The sequence below is a fragment of the Talpa europaea genome (genome assembly GCF_964194135.1).
Source record: "Talpa europaea genome assembly, chromosome: 11".
Lineage (NCBI taxonomy): Eukaryota > Metazoa > Chordata > Mammalia > Eulipotyphla > Talpidae > Talpa > Talpa europaea.
In genome coordinates this window covers 67,284,233-67,308,349 of record NC_140078.1, presented here as the reverse complement: position 1 = coordinate 67,308,349, position 24,117 = coordinate 67,284,233, and the positions used below count along the sequence as shown (strand labels likewise).

The window sequence follows — 24,117 nt, the reverse complement described above, 5'->3', positions numbered from 1 at the left end:
CTTCCTCCCTTCTTTCCTGCCTTTCCTCCTAGGTTTTTTTTTTTTTTTAAGATTTATTTATTTATTTTGTTTATGCAAGCACTGGGTACAGTCAAAAGCGCGGGAGGGTGAGAGAATTCACCAGAGCCAGAGCGGGGAGCAGAGCAGGCAGAAGGACCGAAGTACACTGCTGAGGGGAGCAGCGGGCGGCAGGAGAGGTCTGCGCGCCATGGGGGACCCTCCTCTGGGGGCCGGGGAGCAGCCGGGGATCGAACCAGTGCTGCAGAGGCTGAGGGCAGCTTCGCAACCCAGTGCTCAACCGCTGCGCCACTGGGGAGGCCCCTTCTCCTAGGTTTTTTGATACCAGAGTCAGGATCTGTATTTCCGTATTTCCATTCCTCTCTCATTTCTACTCTCTGCACCTCTAACACTACCTCCACTCTGCAGTGGTCCTTACAGAGTCACTCTCTGATTCACCCAGTCATGTTTTATCAGGAAAAAAAATCCTTTAGATATTGCAAGTAGGCAGGAGTTTAATATAGAGAATTGAAAGTTCCCTTGATGGTTGGAGTTGGAAGATCCAGAGTGTGAGGGTCAGGGAAGTTTCTGCCCAAGTTCATGCATTCAGGAAGTGCCATGGTCACAGGGCACTACCAGCAATGACCTCAGCTGTCTGCAGGCACAAAGGGTAATTCTCAGGAGTAGCATCTGGATGACACCAGCAGAAGATATCTGCCATATGCAGATGCCTACATAGTGGCCCAGATCTTCAGCTGGGGAATATTGGCATCTCCCCCTTTTTGCGTTGCTGATCTCTCAAGACTCAACGTGAAGCCTTGCTGGCAAGGAGATCTGGAACATAAAATTTATAAACTTCCAGCCCCTGCTACAAGAGGGGACAGCTTAGGTGGTGCTGAGAATTGACAGACACACTCCGACACCTACCCTTCATCCCTGATCTTCTATCTTTGCATTACTTGATTTACTGTGATATTTTGCAACATCTGCCTGCTCTTCTTTCCTCACATGTTTCTCCTGGGCTCCAGAACACTCTGACAATTCCCAGATATCACCCCTGGGGAGGGGCAATCCTGGGTGGTGGTAAAGAACACCAAGCTAGTACCATTATTCTGCCTCAGTCCTCATTGTCTCTGTCCTGGTGACCTCTAAGTCTTATGGATTCTTTTAATTTAAATATGACTTAAAGTTCAGGACTGTTTAAGTCCCTTTTATGCCTAATTAGAACTCTTTAGTTAATTTTACCCCCTACCTGAGTGCACAGATCACAGTATTCCATAACCTTACTCATCACCCTTGCTCACCTGAACCCCTCTTTTCCACCTTTAGGTACCCTCCTTACCCTCTCTTTCCTACCCAGTGTCAACTCTACAAACACACAAAACTCCTATTGTAGGGCCTTTGCTGTTCCTTCTTGTCATTTCTTTTGGCCACCTGGTTAACTTGCATCCACCCTAACTCAGGCTGACTGTCGCATCATGCCCTGGCAAGTTATTTGCTTCCTGCTTTGAGTTTTTATAACACTTTAACCTCTTTGCTCTTTTGTTTCCCCAGGTGTAAAGTTGGCCTGCTAGCTACGCTCCTTTATAGGGTAGTTAGGAGGATTAACTGGATTGATTAAAGCAGGTAGAACAATTTAGTACATAGAATAGGAAGTGTGAAATCCAACTATTGTTAGCCCCTATTGTTTCGTGTGGTTCTCCTATTAGGGCCCACATCCATCGTCTAATTACATGATTCTATTCCCAACCTGACTATGTTTCAGTCATCATCATGACCTAAGCCTTTAGCATATTTCTCACATATGTAAACATCATCGTTGTTATTTTCATTGTTATCAACAGTAATGAGAGCTAACATTCATGGAAATTTACTAGGCACCAAGAACTTTTACCCAGAATACTCTCATGACAGATTTGGAGCTGGGATTGAAAGCTTGTTTCACCCCAGAGCCTGCTCTCTGGACCAACATGACACGTTCACCCCACCCCCAATCCTTAACTGGGGTTGAAGTTGCCTGGTAAACATTTGGCTGGCTGGGAAGGAAAAAGAAAAAGGGAATTGGAACTACTTTTCCCCTGCATCAAATTTATATAAAAATCTTTTCTTAGTAAGTAAAACCTGAATGGACATGGAAATTATTCCTTTTTTTTTTTTTTAACTTTCAAGGAGAAGGGGTTGGGGTGCAGAGGCTGGGAGGTACCTGCCACACTCATCATTCTATCGGATGGCTCACAGGTGCCATCTGTCAAAGGAACTTGCTTTGGCAAACAGCTTGATTTCTGTGTCTGTGCCATTCTGAGGACATCAGTCAAACCTTTTGATAAAGGCCTTTGCCTCATTCCATTTTCAGCCTCACTGATCACAGATTTTGTGATTTCAGTTGAAGCTGAAAAAGAGAGTGGAAGATTCTGAAAATCAGTGCCTAAAGAGCAGGTGCACAGCCTTGTGTTGAGAACACAAGGTTTGGAGTCCTTTCCTTGGCAACAGCATTCACTTTCACATAACCTCCCTGTAACTGTGAACTTGAGGAGCTGTTCCAAGTTCTCCCCATATGAGGGCCAACCGTGGGAGGCACAGACTGAAGTTTCCCTGTTCCAGTCAAGCTGTGTTATGCCTGAAAATCTTGTCTCTTCCCCTGTACCATCATAATTAATAGCTTACATTTGTGTGGAATCCTTTAGGAAAATTTTTTGTGTGTGCATTCTCATCAAATGCACACACTGGGGTATAGACCAGAGATGATATTATTTCAATTCATTAGATAGGAAACCAAGACTCAGGAATTATGATTTTTCTAGAGTCAAGATGCTAGTGAGTAGGATAACTTAGATTCAGACCCAGGTGCTAGACCTCTGAGCCTTGTTCTTATTCTGCAGGAACATAATGCTTAGAAGACCAACTGCTTCCTGAGGACCAAGACTAACTCTTCAATTTCTTGGTGTCCCATTTAGTTTTTGATGCTGTTCTGGTTACTTCATAGATTCTTAACAAGTACTTCTTAAACTAAATTGAGCAGAAGTGAGGAATATTTGTTGCTAGAGTCAGGAATGGAAACTCTCTATAGGACAGATTTCCTCATCAGGATTAATACCTTGTTAACCTGGCTGTATCTTATCCAACTTCATCTCATCTCATTTCACCTCAACCCACCCCACCGCAGCCCACCGTACCCCATCCCATCCATCTGACTTTCTTGGCTTCCTTAGCTGGTTGGACAGTACCTTCAACAATGCTCTGCCATAACAAATGCCCTGAATAAGCTCTGAAAGGGATATAATTAAGGGCTGCAACCTAAGTTTATTCACCACTGTCAGAACCCTCAGTAATAGGTAACTTCCACTGCGGAAAACAAATGTTCATCCTCAAATTGATATAATGCCAAGTCTCCTTTCATCGGGGCTATTTCATCTGAAAAATAAATGACAGTTACATTGTCCACAAAAGTGGTTCAGTGATATTTGGAACTGAAGTGTCCTTGGTTATGAGGCTTATGGTTAAATAGCCTTGATTTTGATAGTCACCTTGTAACTATATCCAGGAGAGCAAAATAAGCAGAAAAACCATTCTGTAAAGTGCCGAATCAGTTGGAAAAAGTACTTGGGCTGAAATAGAAGGTGTCTTCTCCTCTTACCTCCTCCCCAGCTGCCTTGGCCCTTGTGCAGCCCTTTGAACCAAGCTTGGCTGTTTTGGTGTCTCCAACAGCTTTGCAAATGACGTACTTGGGCAAATGCAGCGTTAGCTGTGGAATGAGATGGCTTTAGTTTGGAAATCGGTCATTCATGTTGATAACAGGTATTAATTTAATCAGTCTCAAATTGATAACAGGTATCTCCTGTGGAAACAAAGATAATTTGCTATTGATTATGGCCCTGTATCCTGATATGAATTCTAGGCTTATTTTGTGAAAGGCTAGGGTAGCCTTGTGCAGTCTGCAGGAGAGAAGGAGGAGAGGGAGGTGGGAAGAGTGCTCCCCACATACACAGAAGTTGTGTTTGCTCTATTGTTCCTTTACCTGCTTTCTCTGGAAACTTTGTAGATTAGCTTTTATAATCCACTTTGAAATGTTTGCCGTTTTTAAAGCAGAAGCAATCTTTGCAGTTTTCAGGCAGAAGGTCATTTTATACAAAATGTTCATTCGTGTGCAACAAAGCTTATTTCTTCTACAGGGACAAAGAAATAATGAAGGCTCCTTAAAAGCTGTTTTTCTCCGAAGAAATGGTCTTCTTGAGAGGTGATGGTTTATATGTGCCATTCCTATTGGAATTGAAAAGTAAAAATATTTGTATCAATGAGGATTACTAAATATTATTAAGCTCACAGGTATTAGTCCAAGTGGGAGAGAAAAGGTCTTAGATTTCGTCTTGGCTAATTTTGTCCATCTCTCCAGGTTTTTCATTTTGCCTTGGTGTTTTGCTTGATGGCCATCTTTTGATGAGGCCTCTGTACCTGGAATGCTTGGCAGGACATTTTATTGCTTCCAGGACATTTTATTGCCTCCAAAACTTTGTTTGCCTTATTCCCATTGTCTGGAATACCCTTTCAGCGCCTTTCCTTCTTTTAGAAAAGCTTCTTCTCCTTTAATGTAAATTCTGGGAAATGTTCTGGTCTACTGGCAGCTTTCCTTGTCACTTAACACTTCATATTGAAATGGCTATTTTCCTTGTGTGTGTCCCTTACCCTCTGTAAACCATGGCTCCCTGATGGTACAAATCCCACACTCTGGGAAATAGTTTTCTGATTACTCTAGTTACAAAAGCAGCTAAGATTAATCTAACTGTTACTGCGTGATAAAAACTTTATCCTGAGCACAATATGAATGAAAATGTAAATGTGACCATCTTTTTTTTTTTTTTAATGTAATGGTTCTTAAATGGGTAGCTGCTGACCCTTGATAAAAGAGAGGTGTGTTGAAATTAGTCTTGCTATCACATCAATTTCACTTTGTCCAGATTCTCAGAAACACCTCTTCATATGCGGATAGCTTTTAATGAGGATAAAGATTTTTCATATTTCTGGGATTGATTGTTGGAAAGTTTAGACATCTGAGTTTCTTCTGTCCTCGTCTCTGTAGATGGACAGCATGGAGAGTTCAAACTCTGCCACGTGGCACGGTGTTAGCATAGCACCTGCCCCCAGACCTCACTGATTGGCCAAAGGTTACTCTTACTCCCTCAAACTCTAATCCTTAAAACAAAAGCCACTGAATCTAGTATAAGATGAAGGTGAATATGTCACACTGGATGTGATTGGGATGGTAATAATTCCTTCTCCTTGATAACCTTGTTTGGTTGTTTTTCTACAAGATATAAGTCGTGTTGATTTGAAGGAAGACTCAAGTGATCTCTCATTCTGTTATTATCAATAATTCCACAACTAGCTGCAAGTTAATCATCAGTGCAGCCAGCTCCACGTTAATGATTATAGGTTTTCCTTTGAAACCTCTCAGTTGAACTTAAATTTTATTTGAGAAAGAATTATGTATTCATTCCAGAAAAATGTCAATAAAAGCCTCTTATGAGAATCAAATATATTGTTGCCAAGCATTCAATGAACCTAATAAACATATTAAGTGCTTTGTAACTACCCCTAAATTCTACTATTCCATGATGATGGCATTTATAAACCAAAACTTTTTAGCTTTAACATGAGAAATAAAAATGGCATTTTTCTTTGCTACTCCATATAGTTTTCATATTTCTGTTCTGTTTTAAGGAATTTTGTCCCATAATCACTTTCTTCCCCTTAATATTTTTCATTTGCAGATGATTTGCCCATCCTGATAATCTGGTCAGCATCCAGTAATAAGATCCTTGGATTGTGTAATCACATTTTTCATGACCTCTCCCACCTTTCACTGCACACTTCCTTCTGTCTTTTCTCCTGTTAAGCCAAAATGACCAGGGACAACAAAAAAATGAAATACAAGTAGAACAAAAAAAATAATTTTCTTCTGATCCAATTTTTACATTGACTTGATATTCTGTTTCCCTCTTCTGGATCATGACAGAGAGTTTGACCTCTGTGATGTCTTTAACCCTGGTCTTGATTTAAGTGTTTTTGGGGAGAAGATGGGAGACTTTGCATTCTGTAATGTTGTACAGATTATATGTGGGGTCATTGTAACAAGAAACAGGATGTGATTTTAAATGAAATGCTTTAATATCCCAGCTGTTCCCCGTGGCAGTTTTGTCTTCACCACAACTATAAATACTATCCATGGCTTCTAGCACTTTTTAGTTATAAAGATAGCTTTTGTTTGTATTTATTTAGCTAAAATGAAAGATTTATTTAGAAATATATGAAGTCAATGAAATGCATATCAACTCATGAATTACAACTTTTTAGATTATAGGTGCTTTGTTCCAAAGCCAGGAGGTATATTTCTCCATATTATTTTCATTGAGTAAGGAAATATTATAACATTAAAAGGGCAGAGGGTTTTTCACCACAAAACTGCAGTTTTCCCTCACCTTGAAGCTCAGTTTTGAATGCTAGTCTATAAAGCCATTTTTATTTTCAATATTCAGTTTTAATTAAAAATCACATTCACAATTCTGTAATCCCATCTGCAGATCCAAAGGGGGAATTCATACAAAAGAAAATTAACTTATTATTATTAAAAGCACACTGCTTTTCTGACAGATACAATGGAGGAGCAGTATTCCTCAGGCTCAGCAGAAGTTCCTCATATAACAGCTAAAATATTAGCAAATTCAAATTAATTTTTCTTACCTACAACTGATAATCAAACTTACTTTTAAGCCATACTTAATTTGACTTAGATGGAAGGGAGTTTTGTTCAGAAACGAGACATTATAGGCTGTTATTTACTATGGGCAAACATCAGAGTTGGAAGCTGAGTAGTCTTGATTTTGTTAAATGATGATTCGATTTATTTTTACTTTATTAGCAGTGGGAACTCTGTCCCCAGGATTCCATTTTAGGTAAATTTATGGCTCGTGATTTTCTTCTTAAATGACATTTCTTTTAACTCATTTATCTTTATAAGAGTGTTTCAAAGAAAAATCAACTATGCTTTGTTCTTTCCAAAAGAAACACAGTCATTGATACACTATCTGTCATTACTCTTGTGCATAAGAGCTGAACCTGTTCTTGGGTTTTACCCCCTGAATCTTCCCATAAAATGAATTGTGTCCCCCCTCCACATCCAAGAGCAGGTGGGGCAATGCCATGGCTGCTGCACGAAAGTGTAGCCTTTCAAGGGTTCATTCCAAAGTGCTTACTTGCTTCACACTCGATAACTATTCTTTTTTTTTTTTTTAAGGTCATATTTCCTAAGGGTTTGTAGTAAACAGCACGATGGGGAAATATCTTTATGGAAACAAAAAATGTGTAGGACTAGGGTGAGGCCTGAGAATATGCATTCCTAACTTCTCAGGTGAAACTGACACTGCCAGTGGGAACCATACTGCTGCTCTGGGGTCACCCTTACATATACTTGTGGGGTGGGGTGTACTTGCCCAGGATCTCTCAGCTGTAGTTGCGTTTAGGCTAGAATTAGAACAACTGTGGCATCTTCTGGCTTTGTAATCTTCTCCTGGTGTCCGTCTGTTCTTTAATTGACCAGAGAGGGAGAACCTCCTCCCTGAAGGAAGTGTGGGCACTTGGACCTGCCACTCCTTTCAGATTCCTGTCTGTGGGCAGCACTGTCTGGCTGGTCTACCTCTTTCTTTGTATGTCCTATGGATAGAGGCTCAGTGCTCTATACCAGTACCAGGTATTACTCAAATATATTTCAGCCTCTTTATTTGTATTTCCATGTTCTATTTAATAATTATTCATGGAATATTTATCTGTTGATTTGCCATCATTTAGAGATTAATACCAATGTCATTATTATTCACACAATGCCTATTAAACTCAGGTCTGTGCTATGGCAAGGAAAAGCAAGTTAAAGGCAGCATAAGCTGCAAGAGCAAACGAGGAAAGAATAGAAATGATTAAATTTTTACTTGGATCAAAGATTTTGCTTTTAGTCCAGTGAAACTTCAGTGAAATATTTCACTAAATGAGTTTTCTGCAATATCCTCTAGCCTACATTTTCATGGTGGGAAGTAATTTATTGTTGGCAAATTCAGATTAAATTAAAAATGATTTTGATAGTTGACTAATTGTCTTTAAATGGAATTTCATGAAGTTGTTTTCATAAGAATATGAATTGGTTGAATTTAGTTGGCTAAGAAGAATAACAAGAGTGGCGTATTTATGGGTCCTGCTTATTGATTTAATTTTAGTGATTTTCTTATTGGGATGCAGATTGTCAAAATGCATTGATGTGCCATAAAATTCAAATAGCTCTCACCTGGTAATTACATACTAGAACTGGGTACAGGAAGTCTTGACCTTGAATGATTGAGGGAATTAAAGTAAGTAGTCTTTTCCAAACCATTGGGGAAGAAAGTTATCCCACTTAGAATTGGACTCAATTCAATTCAATAAATCTTGACTAAGAACCGTCTATATGTAAGGCATGTGCTCTTCTAGATAGGTTTTGGAGTCCATTTCAGAGCTCAAGGGCCAGTATATTTGAGTTGTTATGAAACTTTTCCACCATAACAGTTAAAAGGGTGATAACACATATGTACATGTACCAGAATCTGTTTGCATTTATGTACCTATTTGTTGGAAGAATTATGATTGCATGATGAAGACAAAAACTAGATATTGACACTGGTATTAATATTTTCAGTTTCCTGGGAACACAGGCACCAACTTAAATCAACATACCGTGATAAATTTGTCATTTTGGACAATGGAGAAATGTTAGTCTTTTCACATTATTGAGATGAGGTCCGAAGACCAAACTTCTGACCCTTTGTGTTGCTTCCTGTCTTTTCAGCGTCTTGTGGAGGCTGCAGAAGAAGCACATCTAAAACATGAATTTGATGCAGACTTGCAGGTAACTGATTATGGTTTGAGTTCATTTGTTTTGTGTATTTACTGCAAAAGGATAAATGCTGGGTATACTGGGAACATCCGGCTTTAGTGGTTGATAGAGAAAGGCTTTTGAGAGGATGGTACAGAGTGAAATAAATGTTCGTATTTCTTGACAAGCCATAATGTCTGTCCTCAACCATTTTCTACTATAGCAGTTACCTTACATGCATGCACTATATTTTGATGAACTCTCCCCTCCCCAGTTCTGGGGGAAGTTAATCTGATATTTATCAAATCTCTTAATGATAAATTGATAAAATAGATGACACAATGTGTCCAAATCTCACTCCCCTGGTTACATTTTAGTGACTGAAAGCAGTGTTGTGGTGGATCTAACCTGAACTGTTAATTATATTGGAAAATGAAATCATTTACAGACATGAGGTTTAAACATCTACTTGATAAATTTCTTGCAGTGGATCTTGTATCTGATCATGGTATACCTGTGAAAGGTTAAGAAAGATTTTGATGTTGCTGTGTATATAGAAACAGTAAAATGTGACAAGTGAATTCAAGAATACTTGAAGGTTCCTTGGGTCCCTCTAGAAGGAAACTTTATCTGTATTGTCATTTTGAGTTCTGTAGTATTTCCTTATTACCAGCAAAACAGAAGGAGAGAATCTTAAAGTGTGTGCTTTGCTAGAATATATATCTTTCAGTGACATGTGGTCACAATTAAGAAATAGTGTTTATTTTGCTATCCTCTCATTTATATGGAAAACGTAAAGGCAGAGGATGCCAGATAAAGGCAGGTGATATCAAAGATAGCCTTTGGCTATGTCTCTGTTCCATGGAGGTAAGTCTTATTACTCCCATTTCTATTAATTTTTTACCTGGAGGTAAAAGAATGCACAGTCAGATAGGGTAATTGAGGACAGTTTAATAAAGGGGATATTTACCAATATATGGTAAGACAAATAAAAATGATGCATTTCATTATTTGGGAAACTTGTGAGTTCCGACACCTTTTCAGAAATATTTTGGATGTAAATGACAGAAAGTGAACTCAAATCAACTTAAATTAGGTTATATTGTCAAATAAAATAAGAATTAATGAATCTACTCTGGCAATAAGCAAATAAGCTCTGATAAACGGATACATAAATAAATGAAAAGGGAGAGCTCTTACAGTAGAATCCCAACTAACAAATACAGAATAAATGGAGTTAGAAAATAATGGTGCTAATTGATTCAGGCAAGAGTCTTCAATGACTGCTAAAATTAGTACAGAAAAGTTTGATGAAGAAAGGGACATTGACAGTGTTGAAATATCTGCCCACAAATTACTTATTAACCACAAAGGGAAAATAGCAACCGTATTATGGGAAAATGTAGCAAACACAACCTTAAATGGGTAATCACAGTTATTATCATCAATAATGAGACAAAGTGATATCAAGTGCCCCAAGATGTGATGACCAGAAAGTTAACAGTGTCACCTGTGTAGAATTCTTGCCCAAAATGTGTCACCTGAATCTAATGATGATAAAACATCAGAGAAATTTTGATTGAGGAACATTCTACAAAGTAATTGGCTGGACCCTTCAAAAATGTCAAGGTTTTGACAAAGAAGATACACACACACACACACACACACAATATTACTCAGCTGTTTAGCAAATGGTGCAGTCCTGGCATTTGTAGCAAATGGATGGATGGATCTAGAGAATATTATGCTATGTAAAATAAATCACACAAAGAAAGAAAAACACTATATGATTTCACTCAAATGTGGTAGATAAGCAAAACAAATAGATGAGCAAAATAAAACAGAAATAGACTCTTAGACTCTTAAGAACAAGCCGTAGTTACCAGAAGGGGAGAGTGGCTATATCAGGTGAACGAGGCCAACTGTATGGTGGAAACTAGACTTTCAGTGGGAAATGTTATGAAGTATATGCAGTTGTTGATTTATAAGGCTGCTCATCTGAAACCTATATAATGTTATAAATCTATGCTACTTAAATAAAAAAGTTGCAGTCAAGAAAAACAAGGAAACACTGAGGACTGTTCCTGATGAAAGGACATGAAAGACACATGACAACTACATGCAATATGTAATCCTACCAGAAACAGCTGAGCATGCACTCTGAGTCATTATTAACATTCTATCAATGGTGAATTTCCCAATTTTGCCCCTTGTGTTGGGCTTATGTAAGAGGGTGTCCATGTTCTTGGGTTTTTTATGGGCTAGACATTTGGATCCATTGGTCCAACAGCAAGAAGTGAGTTTGCAGGAAAGTGAAAAAGATTACTGGCAGTCACCCTTTTGGAAAATCTGGTGTATATGGCTCATATAGTCAATTTCATCCTGAGATCAGTTGTCCACAAAAGGTAGGTGGGCAAGGTTGGGAATGATTTAATGGATTTGGGGGATAATTCACCTTTCAGTAAAGGGAAAATGGCCTGTGGTTTAGTTCAACTATCCTAGAACCATTCTTTTCTGTCTGAAGCATTGTTATCTTCATGAGTGTTCCGACTTCCTATTGTTGAATCCTTACAATAAGATTCTGGTGGAGCACAACTGATTCCCTTGTCAAATGTGGAGCTGTAAATATTAATGCAGCATCAGAGCTCTTGAAAAAAAAAAATAGGAGCCGAAAAAACAAATCTCAGAGTGTTATAATTTTGTTCTCTTGGGAACAAAGAAGGGGATTTTAGTCCCCCCCCCACCTCCCCCATCATTTGTTCTGGATGAGTACCAGAGAAATATCAGAGACTACAGCTGTGGTCTGAATACAGGACTAGATGTTGAAATAATCTATCAATATAACAATGTCACTCACTATCCAAACCTTAGACCTCTGTGAAATCTGGGTCAGAGTAAACCATGTGCACTTTTGTGGAAACCTGTAAAAGAGAGGCTTTTGAGAAGGTGAAAGTGCATTGAGGAATACATGTGTGCTTAGGCGAAGGCTGTGTTGGTGCCATTAAGTGCAAGTCTGTTAACAGCTTGAGTGTCAGCTCTGTTGTTATTACTGGGGTAGCAGGTCTGTGTGCAGGCTCTGAGTTTATTGCCCTGACGGTCCATTAGAGCTGATCAATTGTTAATCTGGGTTCCTCTGACCTCTCTGCAACCTCTGCCAGTGGATCGTTTTTATCAAAAAAATTTCAGGCTACCATCTGCTCCCTGTGAAATAATGCTGAGGAGGCCTCTGTGCTACTGGTTCAGGAAGAACGGAGGGGATTGGGGACTTTACCTAGAGAAAAATAAGAAGCAAATTTTTGGTGAAATTTCCTAAACTGTGTAGCTTCAAGTTATAGTCTTCATTCCACTTTTCCCAAAATAGAAAAGAGATTTCAGATATGCCCCCTCTTTCACTTTAGCTTTGATTCTTCTTGTTTTTGTACCATTCATGTGCTTTAAAGGTGAAGACTATTTTTCATTGGGAGAGTCATCACGGCTTACCAAAGTAAAGTCATGCCTCTTTTATTGTCAGGATCTTATTCTCCATTTAAATAGCCTCTTTATAGCCTTTCCAGAGATTTGACTTTCCCCGCAAGGACTTATGGCCTTGACAACAGCAGACCCCTCTGTAAGGTCCTTAAATATGGCGTTAGATTGATACTTCTTTTTTTTTTAAAGATTTATTTATTTATACAAGAATTGGGGTTCAGGCCAGGTGTGCGGGAGGGTGAGAGGATTCACCAGAGACAGAGCGGGGAGGAGAACAGGCAGACGGACTGAAGACACTGCTGAGGGGAGCAGCCGGCGAGGCAGGAGAGGTCTGCTGCACCATGTGGATTTCTTCCTGTCCGGCCAGGATCGAACCGGTGCTGCAGAGGCTGTGGACAGCTTCATAGTGCTGCGCTCAACTTGCTGTGCAACCAGGGAGGCCCAGATTGCTACTTCTTAACAAAAGTTATATTGGGGCCAGAGACAAAGCACAAGCTCTGAGGATGTGTGCACCCAACAACAGTGTGGCCTCCTCCCTGGAAACGAGAACTGCCTGGTCTTCATTGGCTGGAAAGCTTTCTTGTAGACACTGGTGCCAGACTTGTGGTGGCCTATAGATTCTAGATGGTCTTCTCTTGATTTTATTCTTTATTCCCTCATACCTTCAATAGAGCAGTTTCAGTTATAATTGATGCAAGTAGAGACCTTTTAAGAGGACATTTTCCTTTTTTGAGTTTATGCTTTGAAATAAACCTATTAATATGGTTCTTAATGTAAATCACATGAGTTTGATAATGCTAGTGAAAACAGCTTGAAAACTGTCTTTATTATCACATGTGATTATTTTAGTGTTTCGCCCTCGTTATTTTGATGACAAAACTTAATCTGAGTTGGAGACAAGGTGATGGGTGGTCTTTGGGATCATCCCTGATTGTCGTAGCCATTGATGAATTTCCAGAAAACTAGATCTATACATGTATATAAATCAGAGAGAATGCCTTGTCTCCCTTACTCTTTCTTTTGGGTTTTTCCACTGGCAGCAAAGAAGAAAAAAGTCCTTTTGACAGTTTACTAAAAACCTGCTTATCTTTGAACCACAAACATATTTTCCTTGAAAGCTGTCTCAAATAAGTGCCAGTTGCCCAGAGCTGGTGCACAGCCAGGGGAAAAAAAAAAAAGAATTGTGGTTTTGAATTGTGTATGCTGCAGAAGCGTTTTCCATTACGAAGTTTTCTATAATATTTTTTTTGTTTTTGTTTTGTGAGTAACAATAATTTTTAAAAGGCCTGGAGATACTCGAAGGGATAACAATCCATGAATGTGATGAGAGCCCTGGATAGGCCTCCTGGTCATCACTCAGCAGCACCCGCCCAGCTTGCACACACAGTGACCTCATTTCCAAGCAGGGTGAGGAGCTTGGAGTGGAAGGGATACAGACTAGTGATAGGACATTTCCGAGACAGGGGGCTTAAGATATGTGCTGGAGCACCTTCCTCCACCTCCTGGCCTTGGCCTGTTGCTATGGTGGTGGTGGTGGAGGGGGCAAGGTCATGCAGAAGGAGGCCTGGGGGAGGAGAGAGCAGTGACTTTGGAGCCCCTACATCTGCTCTAACATCTAACACCATCCGCTGGGAGCAGGAAGCCTTTCTTGGAAAGGATTAGGAGGGGCAATGGAGCAGCAAACATCAGAGCCGAGTTGTCCTTTTCTCTGTCAGCGTTTCCCTGCTGGCAAGAGAGGCTGTTGCCCTGGGGGAGCAACTATATGTTATGAAGGAGAGCAAAGCATGGGTTTAGTAGAAGTACTTCCCGAGTGGAGGAAATGACTGTCCTCATGGGAGTTTTCAATGTCTTCATATATCATGTCAACCCCTGTTCCCTGTCCACTTGGACCGAGTGAGCTGTTGAGCTCCTTGCTGTGGGAGGGGTGTAGACTGTAGATAGCTGAGCCCCAGAGTTAGAAATGGGGTTTTTCATAGAGATAACTGAATTTTGAGTGGTAAACAAGAAAGAACAGGGTTACATCTATAGGAAATATAAATGAAAAGAACAGGAAGTCTCACAGTCTTTGTGTTAAAGTAAGTCCCATTTGCTTTTTCTAACTTAGGAGAGCCTGCTTATTTTTTCCTCCCTTCTTATCAGCTTGGCAGGGAGGGTCCCTGTTAGTCTTCTGCATTTTAAGATCTTACATTTGAGATTTCTTAGTTAGAATTCATCACATGAGATTTATTCGCAAGATTGATGTGTAAATAGTGTCTGAGTAATCATAAGTGCAAGCATTTTAAAATCAAAGTCATTTCTCAGCTGTTGCATGCACACTGCTGGTTTTTTATATTGCTAGGACATTATAACTTTTTGTAAGGCTAGTGTCATGACTTTGAGCTTTGCGTTAATTAGTCTTTTGGGACTAGACCCAACATGAGAGTGGAAGAAGGGGCAACAGGTGGAGCCTCAGTTTGAGCCCATAGAGAGACTTTTGACCTAAAGGTCTGGAAATTTGGATTCTAGAGTTCTAGTCCCAGCGGACCATTTCCAGAGCTCAAAGCTCTGTTGCTATGGCCTCTTGGTTCCTCTGTAAAATGACACCCTTGTGGTACTGAGGTGATTCTAAAGTCTCATCCATCCTTGTGTGCTGGGATTCATTCAACAAATAGTTACCCGTGACCCAGTTGTCAGGCACTGTCCCGGGATAGGGCCACATGCTCGACAGATATTGTCTTTGTTCTTATAGAACACACTGTCAGGGCGCGCAGACCTCTCCTGCTGCCCGCTGCTCCCCTTAGCAGTGTACTTCAGTCTGCCTGTTCTGCTCCCCGCTGTGGATCTGGTGAATTCTCTCACCCTCCCATGCTTCTGACTGTACCCAGTGCTTATATAAATAAATAAAAATAAATCTTAAAAAAAAAAAGAACACACTGTCAGATGGAAGTGACAGATATTAAAGGCATGATGACATAAATATAAAATTTTGATTGTGACCAACAAGAGAGAAAAGGAGATGGTGTTATGCTTGACCAGGGGCTTAGATTGGGTTTTCCAGGAACCTTGAGCGGAGCCCCAATGAGTGAGTTTGATCAAGATGAAAATTCAGAGTAAGCTCTCCTCTACCATAGCTAGAAGAAATCTCTCCAAACACAGAATCTATTGCAAGTTAATATTCCACAATGCAAAGCTAAAATGATTTTATCTGCTTTCCATATAACAATTGTTTTTACCTCTGAATTCTAATGATTCTTAATTTTTCCTCTCTCATGATGCTTATCACTTCCTAGTCTCTTAATTTTATTCCGAGGTCCACTTGTTGCTTATTTATTCAGAACTCAGGATATGTCAGGGCCTCTCTAATGTGGGACTTCCCCACATTGAGAAGTGACCCTTAGTTTCCAGGAAAGTTCTATTTAACTTTTTAACATGTTTCTGTGGTTGTTACTCTAAGGACTACAGTAAGTGTCCTCAAGTTTACAGAATATTTGGAGTTAATATGTGATGTAATACCTCACTTGAAACATGAAACCTTTACAACAGTATAATTCTACCTACCATCATCCTTTGTGGTATAAATACAATAATCATATGCTATTTTTATTTTGTTTTGCTTTCAATAGTTGTCTTCTAAAAAATAGATAAGGAACAATAATATATTTTCCTATACATCCAACGTTTCTTGCATTCTTCATTCCTTCTTAAAGATTTGAATTTCTACATTGTTATTTCTCTTCTTCCGAAGAACTTCTTTTGGCAATTTTTTTTTTTAACATTGTAGATCTGGTAGCAACAACTTCTCTCAAGCTTTCATTTATCTAAAAATATCTTTATAGCATTCTCATTTTTGAGGGATCATTTTGTTAGATATAGAATTTTTACTTGACAGTTTATTTTTTCTTTTAGTGCTTTGAAAATATAATACTATTCTGTTCTGATCTTTAATATTTCTGATGAGATGTCAGCCATCATTGTTATCTTTGTTCCTCTCTATACAGTGAGTCATTTTTTCTCTGCTGCTTTCAAGAATTTTCTCTTTATCTTTGATTTTCAGTATACTGTACAGTGTGATAAGAATGTTACTAAGTATGATTTTCTTTGTAGTTATACTTGGAGTTTACTGATATCCTTGCATATTTGCATCATATTTGGAACATTTTATAAAGAATTATTTCTTTAAAATTTTACCTTTTGCTAATTTTTCTCATCCAAATGCTGGTAGTCATTAATGGTGGGAAAGAAACCATTTTGTTCCTTGGAGTATTGTGTCATTTGCCAGAAACTTCGACCTTGTGTTAATTGCTCTGTGGCCCTGGAAAAGTCATGTTTACTTTCAGGCTTTATGTTGATTCAGGTAAAGGAGGGAACAGGCCTGGTTGTTCTTCCTCCCTGATTTAGAATTATTTGAGTTTGAGAGATTGTGATTTTTCACCTAGACAGCCTGACAATGATTGTTCCCCAGGAGATAAGCTTTTTCTTTTCGGAATCCAGCAACCTCTACAGACATAGATAGCATTGTCCTTAGGGAATCATCTCTGTGAATAAAATCCTCTCTTTCTTTTCTTGCCCCAAATAGTATGAATTTAATACTTTAAATACTTTAATACTGAAGCAAGAAAATTTTAAGGAAAGATCATTTGATTGGATCTGTCACAGACCCCCTACAAGTGACTTTAACAGATTGAAAGGAGTTCTTATGAATAATATAAATATAATATGTATAGTATAAAAGGACAGGAGTGTGTGTGTGTGTGTGTGTGTGTGTGTGATTTGAAGAACTTAACTCTGAAACTGAAATAAATCATTTTATTCCAAACCTTAGTTTGCTCTATAGTTAAATTCTGAGCCAAATAAAACCTTTTCTTTGACTTTGGAAGCGATTATGTCATGCATATTAATAAATTCATAATTTATTTTTCCTCCTAAAAGGTATCAGGTGACTAAGGGCATACAACCACCATGATTTTTTTTTTTTTTAATCTAGGGTTTAAAACCTTTTGTCATCTTGTTCTACATGAGACTGGCTGACATGTAGAGATTGTGATTAAAAGGAGCAAGACTGAAAAGGAAGAGGAATTACAGCTTCATAGTAATGATTTTTGAAACCCAGGTCAAGGGAAAGATGAGCTACAAACAGCTTTTGTCTGGCCAGAATGCCTCTTTGATTAGAAGGAAGAAGGGTCATTATGTTTGCTTATATTTACTGATTAGCATTCTGGGTGAGGTAGATATTAGCTGTTGAGAGAATGTCTTCTGAAGACAGAAAGACACAGATCTGATTCTTGGCTTCTATCCCCCTTGCTAATGGTGAGACCAGAGCAAATATCTTAGCCCTTTGGAGTCAGTGTTTTTCCTTGTGTCTGCTTAGTGTGATACTCTCTGTGTAAGGCTATTAGTCTTCCAGTGGACTCACTGATCTACATGAGTGTTTAACTTTCTGTCTGGTGCTGAACACAATCCTGGTTTGGTGCAACCATTGTTATTATGGTGATCATTACTTTGGCCAATTCTCTAAATACCAAGGAACTGATTATATTTTTAATTATTTATTTGGGCTCTGCCTCCTTTGAGGACTATGAGTTCTGTAAGGCAGGGACCATATCTGTTTTTGAGCATTGATTCAGAATTTAGATGCACAACTGGCACTCAATAAATATTTGAAGAAAACCAAATGACTGAAGGAAGAAAACGAAGGATCATTTCAAGAGTTAGATGTCCATTAGGAAGGTGCTTGAAAGCATCATAAGCCAAAGAGAAAAAATGCAGTGTGGCTAGCAGAACAGGGAGACACCTCGCAGCAGAAGGGATGCCTGCTCAGAACCTGAACCATGTCAAGCCTCGCTGGGACCCTGGTGGCTCACAGGGTTAGATGTTCTATGTGCTTGGAGGGCCTGAACTCAAACAACCTTTGGCCACACCCGTACTGTCCTGGGTGTGTGCGACAGGTAGTGACAAGCTCCTATCTAAGTAGGCAGAGAAGAAGATCAGGAGAAATGTCCCTTCATAATCATCATCCAGTTGTGGAGCATTAGGCTAGCTAGTGTTCATTTTGGTTTTGTTGTTTTCAACAGGTTCATTTATATGTCAGAAGAGAAACACAAACAAGAGACTGCTGCTAAGATATATTTTATATTTCTCTTTCAATTTCATTAATGGCATTAAAGGAAACTTCTCTCATAACTGCCTTAAGCATTCTGTCTGTGTTATTAAATACCAGTCATTTATTATATTCTAGGTTTCTTTTTGGCTCCATGTACCAGATTTTCCTGAGCCCTTTTGATTTTAAAGTGACATTGACCTGTAGGGCAGGTGATTCTGGATGATACCCTCCCATTTAACTTTCTGAGAGTATTACCAAGTTCTTAGAATTTCTCAACATAGGCAGATGGCTAGCATCTGGGGCTTTATTTATTCAGCTTTCAAAGACAGCATTAATGATCAGGTTAAAGTCTTCAACATTCTCTTTGGTTTGGAGCCATCTAAATTCAACTTTATAGGTCTCACATGTCCCAAGTCCAACTGTGGGTTTTGCCTTGAATCTCAGTTATGTCCCCAGTTAGGTTAACATCTTCTTAGGTTACTATTTGAGAGACATTATAGGATCTTGACTCAGAATTTCAGGGTTGGCCATAAACTTTATACTGTCAGGCAACGTAGCATGATTGTCACATTGAATCCTCATACCACTTTGGTGGGGTTCTGTCCTATTACTGCCTCTACTTCATGAATGATAAAACTAACATTCAAAGAAGTTAAACTAACCACAGTCACACAGGAGTGTGTGTGTGGGGAACTAGAATAAGAAATAAGATGGTTTTGATTCCATAACAGTGCTTACATATTATGCTTTCCAGAAAGCAGCCTTTGTTTATGCATATTTTCTTACCACGTCTTTTTTGGATCTGGCGTGATGGCTGATTGGAAGTTTTAATACATTTGGAAAGCAGACTATCAAGGATACAGGTTAAGTTAGTCGAATCGAGTGTTGTTTCTGTTTTCTTGCTTCATTGGGCCACAGCACTGTCTCCTGTGATATTTGATGCTGTTGTTCCCATATTTTCTGAAGTCATCCTTTCTAACTCATATGAAGCAAGAGGCACCTTTGGCAAGATGGTCATCAGTGAGCTTGCTGGTAGGGTGCAGGAGCATCTGTAATCTGCAGTATTTCTATACCAAGGGTCTTGATTATTTATCCATTATTTCATGAATGCATGCATGAATTCATTCTTGGAGCTATCTGCAAAGGAAAAAGATTCTAGAGACTCGTAGCAGTGAGCAGTGACACTTGGAGCCAGTGACAGTTGGAGGTGCCTGATATGGTGAGTCAGACATGCCTTGGTCTCTTGGATTCCTTTTTCTGCCTTTCTTCCTATTATCTTTAAGTTTAATAGATTAACAATGGAAAAAGAGTAGGTAATACCCACTCTTGAGAAGGAGGATCTTAGAGGTCCCTTGGGAGGGTCAGCTTAAAGGGTTCAAATTATTGATGTATATTCTTCTAGAGTTCATCTGGACTTGAGGGATGGGTTGGGGGGACAGTGCACAGTAGCTGTCCTTTGTGTATTTGCTTTTCTGGGAGAGTTAACTTGTTTCCTGCTACACAATATTATGTTGAGGGTTGGCAACCAGGGCACGTTAGCAATAAGGATTTAATGAATACATATGAGAAGAGAAGATTCAAGCCACTGAGCAGCATATTGCCCTAGGCCACTTGCCATTTCAGGGTGGTGCGATATTTAGGGAGGTAAATTGCAGACGATCATGGAAGAAATGATGTTCAAGGGGCATTGGGGTGAGAGATATGGCCTTAGCTGTGTTTCCAGCAGCAGGGAGTAGCTGTCTTACTAAGAATATTGTGAATTACCTACCAGTTTTGTCCACTGTCTTTGTTTTTAATCACTCATTTATAGCTTTAAAAAATATGATTAGGGTTGTCCTTGTACTCGTTATTCCATGTGGCAGGGAAGCTGTGCTTTTAATTTATTCTTTACTTCTAATTGTAGCGTCTGTATGTCAGGGTTCACTGGCTAGCGAGGAAACGAGCCCTGCTTTTGTAAAGCAGTTAATTGAACCTGGTAACGATTACTGTCAGAAATCCCCCTGGGTTGTGCTGCTCCCTGTGCATCATCCCTCATGGTGATTTTCAGAGCAAATTGGAGTTCATGTACTACAGACCCACGTGCGATGTCAGTTGTGCACTTTTCTGGGTTTGTACCAGTCTTTGGTGCTAAGGATGTCTAAAGAGAGTGTTTCCAATTTTGAAATGTTCAGGAAAATGTTTGTAATACTGACAACAGACAGGGACGAGTATTTAGGATAGAAATCGAACTCTCTATCGATAGCAAAAATAGCCCAACAAAACGCCTCCATATAAATTTACTGCAAATAAGCCATATAAATTGTACAAAACATCATTTGACAGGAGTGGAATTATTGATACATGGAAAAAAATACTCAATCCTAACTAATGGCCAAGAAAAAGTATTTTAAAGCAGCAATACGCTATTTTTACCCATCAGTGGGCAAATTGATGATGATAATGAAGATATCGCCTATTGATAAGGCCCAGGGAAATGGGTCTTCATTGGCAACATCACAGGCCAATTTTGTTGAAGCTTGTGAAACTAAAAATGCATGGACCCTGTGAACCATCAATTGCATGTCTCAAATCTGCTAACAGAAACACTAGCACATGGGCACCAGAATGCAGCATTTTTTGATTTAGCGAAAGTCTACAAACTGCCTAAAAGTCTCACTATGTGGGATAAACAGACTGTGGTGTATCCAGGGAATGTGAATCTAGGTGTAGCTAAAAGGAATGAAGCATGTCTGTAGGTGATGGCAAAGACAATGTCCAGAACAAATAGTGTTAACTAAAAAGCAAAGGCAGGACGTAGAAGTATATGTACAATGTGATATAAATTAGGTTAAAAAGGAAAGTTATCTTCTGTTATTTAGTGTTTGTACATGTCTGTTATGATAAAGGAAAAGTTTTGTAGGTAGCATCTGGGGAGGCACCTGCCATTTGCAGTGGGTCAAAGGGACATGAGTCTTATCTGCCAACTTTATTAGATTTTTACAATGAAATTAGGTGAGATAATCAAAACTGAATTTTTTAACTTTTTTTTTTTTTAAGAGAGAGGGAGGGGCCAGTGCTTAGTCTTTGAGCATCTCTTAGCTCTGCCTTGTTAGCCATGGAGACGAAAGCCTTTAGGAGACCTGGTTTAGTGAGCCTGTTTCCCCTCCCTGGATTTAGGTTAGAGATGGACACATGGGTTCTTTGTGAACCCACATTTTATCCAAACAGTTCAAATTAGCACGTTCAAGGTCTTGAAGACATCAGCCACCTCATGGTACATGGAAAGTAGGTTGGTTTAAATGGCAGTTGAATATTCTTAATTGGGCAGTTCAATTTAATGACCATCTAGTGTGTGTGCTGGATAAATTTTCAGACAAATGTCAGTCTGGCATATAGCAGATAAGAGAAGAGGCCCAGGGAATGTCTGTATCCTAGATCTGCGGGTTGCAGATGGGAGCTGGTAAACATATTTGTATTCTAAAGATACAGGATGTTTGCAAAGTTTATTTTAGGCAGCAAACTCTTATTTAAAACAAAGGGTCAGATAAAATCAAACTAATAACAAGCCTTAGAAATCTGACTATAGAATCGAGGCTATTGGTGGAGGGAGAGCAAAGTGGGGAGGGGACACAGTGGACCATGGTGAGAACTTCAGCGCCTTGGGGGTAGAGGGTATGCAGTGGGAACATACACAGGAGGGGTGTGATCTTGTACCTCTGAATTGTATACAGTGTTGTAAACCAGTATTAGCCTCAATAAAAAAAGCCAGGAGAGGACATCATAAAAATAAATAAAAATGAAATTTATTTTTCAAGAGTACCATAAAAGAGCTATAATTTTTATAGCTCAAAATTATTTTAATCTTTTTCAGCCCTCCATCTTCACGATAAGCTGCACTTACGTGTCTGTCATAATATTTGACTTTCCACTCCTTTTAATGGGTTGGGATATTTTGGAATCAATTACACAATGCTTTTGTTTCTCACATTAAATGTACCACTAATTCTTCCCTTAAATATTTTGAATATTGAAAATAATTTCGTAGGTGACATTAATTATGATGCACATCCCTGCTGGGCTATTCTTTCCTGGTGATATTAATGATAGTGTTTCAGTATTCCTGACTGGCTCTGTCATTAACCCATCATAAATACCAGCTCCAATTAGTGTGCAGAAGTGGAATCAGTTGAGAAGTGAAATATATGTGCAGCAAATAGGGGGTAGATGCTGTGTTTTCCCCTGAGGAACAACTGAATTTGTCAACTGTCAAATCTGAATTCCTAATAGTTCTTTTTGTGTAAAAATGCATTCTTTGATTTTTTTTTCTTTTTTACAAAATCATTTGTAACCATAGTTGGCAGTGATGTCTGTTTGCAAAAATCTTATCCTTTGATTTCTTTCCGTTCTGTTAAATCAGAAAATCCTTTTTGATTCATAGGTAATATATTATGTCGCTCCCTTTTAATGTGTCTGTTTATACTGTTTCTACTTTTGTGACTTCTTTTACTTTTGATTTTTTTCCTTGTCTTTTCTCTCTTACCTCCTCTGTCAATCTCGTCCCGCCTTCCTTTCTTCTCCCCTTTTCTCACTCCTTTTCTTGATGTTCTCTTGTCAGGACAGAGCTTATTCAGTTGCATATATGCTGTAGTAAGCCCAGAATGAACTGGAAGTGCTCTCTTCCAGGTCATTTGGCATTGTAGAATGTCAGAAAGTTTTGCACTTGGGGATTATCAACTGACTAATAAAATTTTTCATAAAACAGATTTTTAAAAAAGTGTAACAAAGAGTCGTTTTTAAATTAGCAAACATCTTGGGTACATGTGCTTCCCTTGGGTCTCCCATCCAGAAAATAGCCATTCATTTAGTTACAATGCTCGTTGGAGGCTCTCTTAAATACATGGCATTTGCTTGGTGAGACTTGGAGACGGGATCCAAAAGCAGTTATCTTCAAATAAAGATACTTTTAAAAGTGAAAGAGGAGCTATATATAATTACTCTTGGATAACAGTTGTAAACCAGGGCTACCCTGGGAAAATGGTGGGATTGCCAGATAAAATATAGGACACCAGTTAAATTAGGAATTTAAATTTAAGTGAGTGCCCTGTGTTTTTACTTGTTATTCTGGCAATCCAATTTGTAGTCATAAACACGGGAGACGTGTTCCCTGCCAGCCCCGAGCTTATTGTCTAATAATCATAACTCCTGGTTATTGACCTCAGCCACTGGGCTGATTACTCACCACGTCAGGACAGCCCTGGGAGGTCAGTGGTTCTTTCTACTTCACAGTGGAGCAGCAACAAGATAATAACATCCCCAAGATCAGACAGCTGAAGACCTGGGCCGGGGGAAGGGGGAGAGTGGAGTAGGGAAGAGAGTCAGGGCCTGGACCTCAGATTTAGCTGCAAAGACTGTTCTTTCCTACCATACCTCCTGCCTCTCTACCAGCATGAGACAGCAATGAGCTCCGTTAGTTTTTAAAAAGAGATCCTGCAGGAAAGCGAAGAGTCTTCAACATTACTCCACTGCTGGATTTTCCAGGCAGCAGGAGGCAACCAGCTGTTTTCACTGTATCAAACCCAAAACATGTCACGCAGAAAAAATGTCAAGTCATTTTGAAAAATGTCTGAAGCATAATGTGCTTGACAGGGGTGAAATAGCATTGGCCATAGTCACGTAATTACTACCTCAGTGTTTGTTTACCATG

At 39.2% G+C, this 24,117-nt stretch overlaps 1 protein-coding gene across 1 annotated transcript in view; it reads left to right on the top strand.

The window, feature by feature from the left end:
* The window catches only part of CACNA2D3 (calcium voltage-gated channel auxiliary subunit alpha2delta 3), a gene marked incomplete at both ends in the record, with an annotated part of 806,408 nt that overhangs the window by 218,166 nt on the left and 564,125 nt on the right, over positions 1 to 24,117 (top strand). Inside the window, one exon of the mRNA XM_084248330.1 lies at positions 8,861 to 8,920. Coding sequence (XP_084104456.1) covers positions 8,861 to 8,920 — 60 coding nt within the window. The remainder of the gene's footprint in view (positions 1 to 8,860; positions 8,921 to 24,117) is intronic.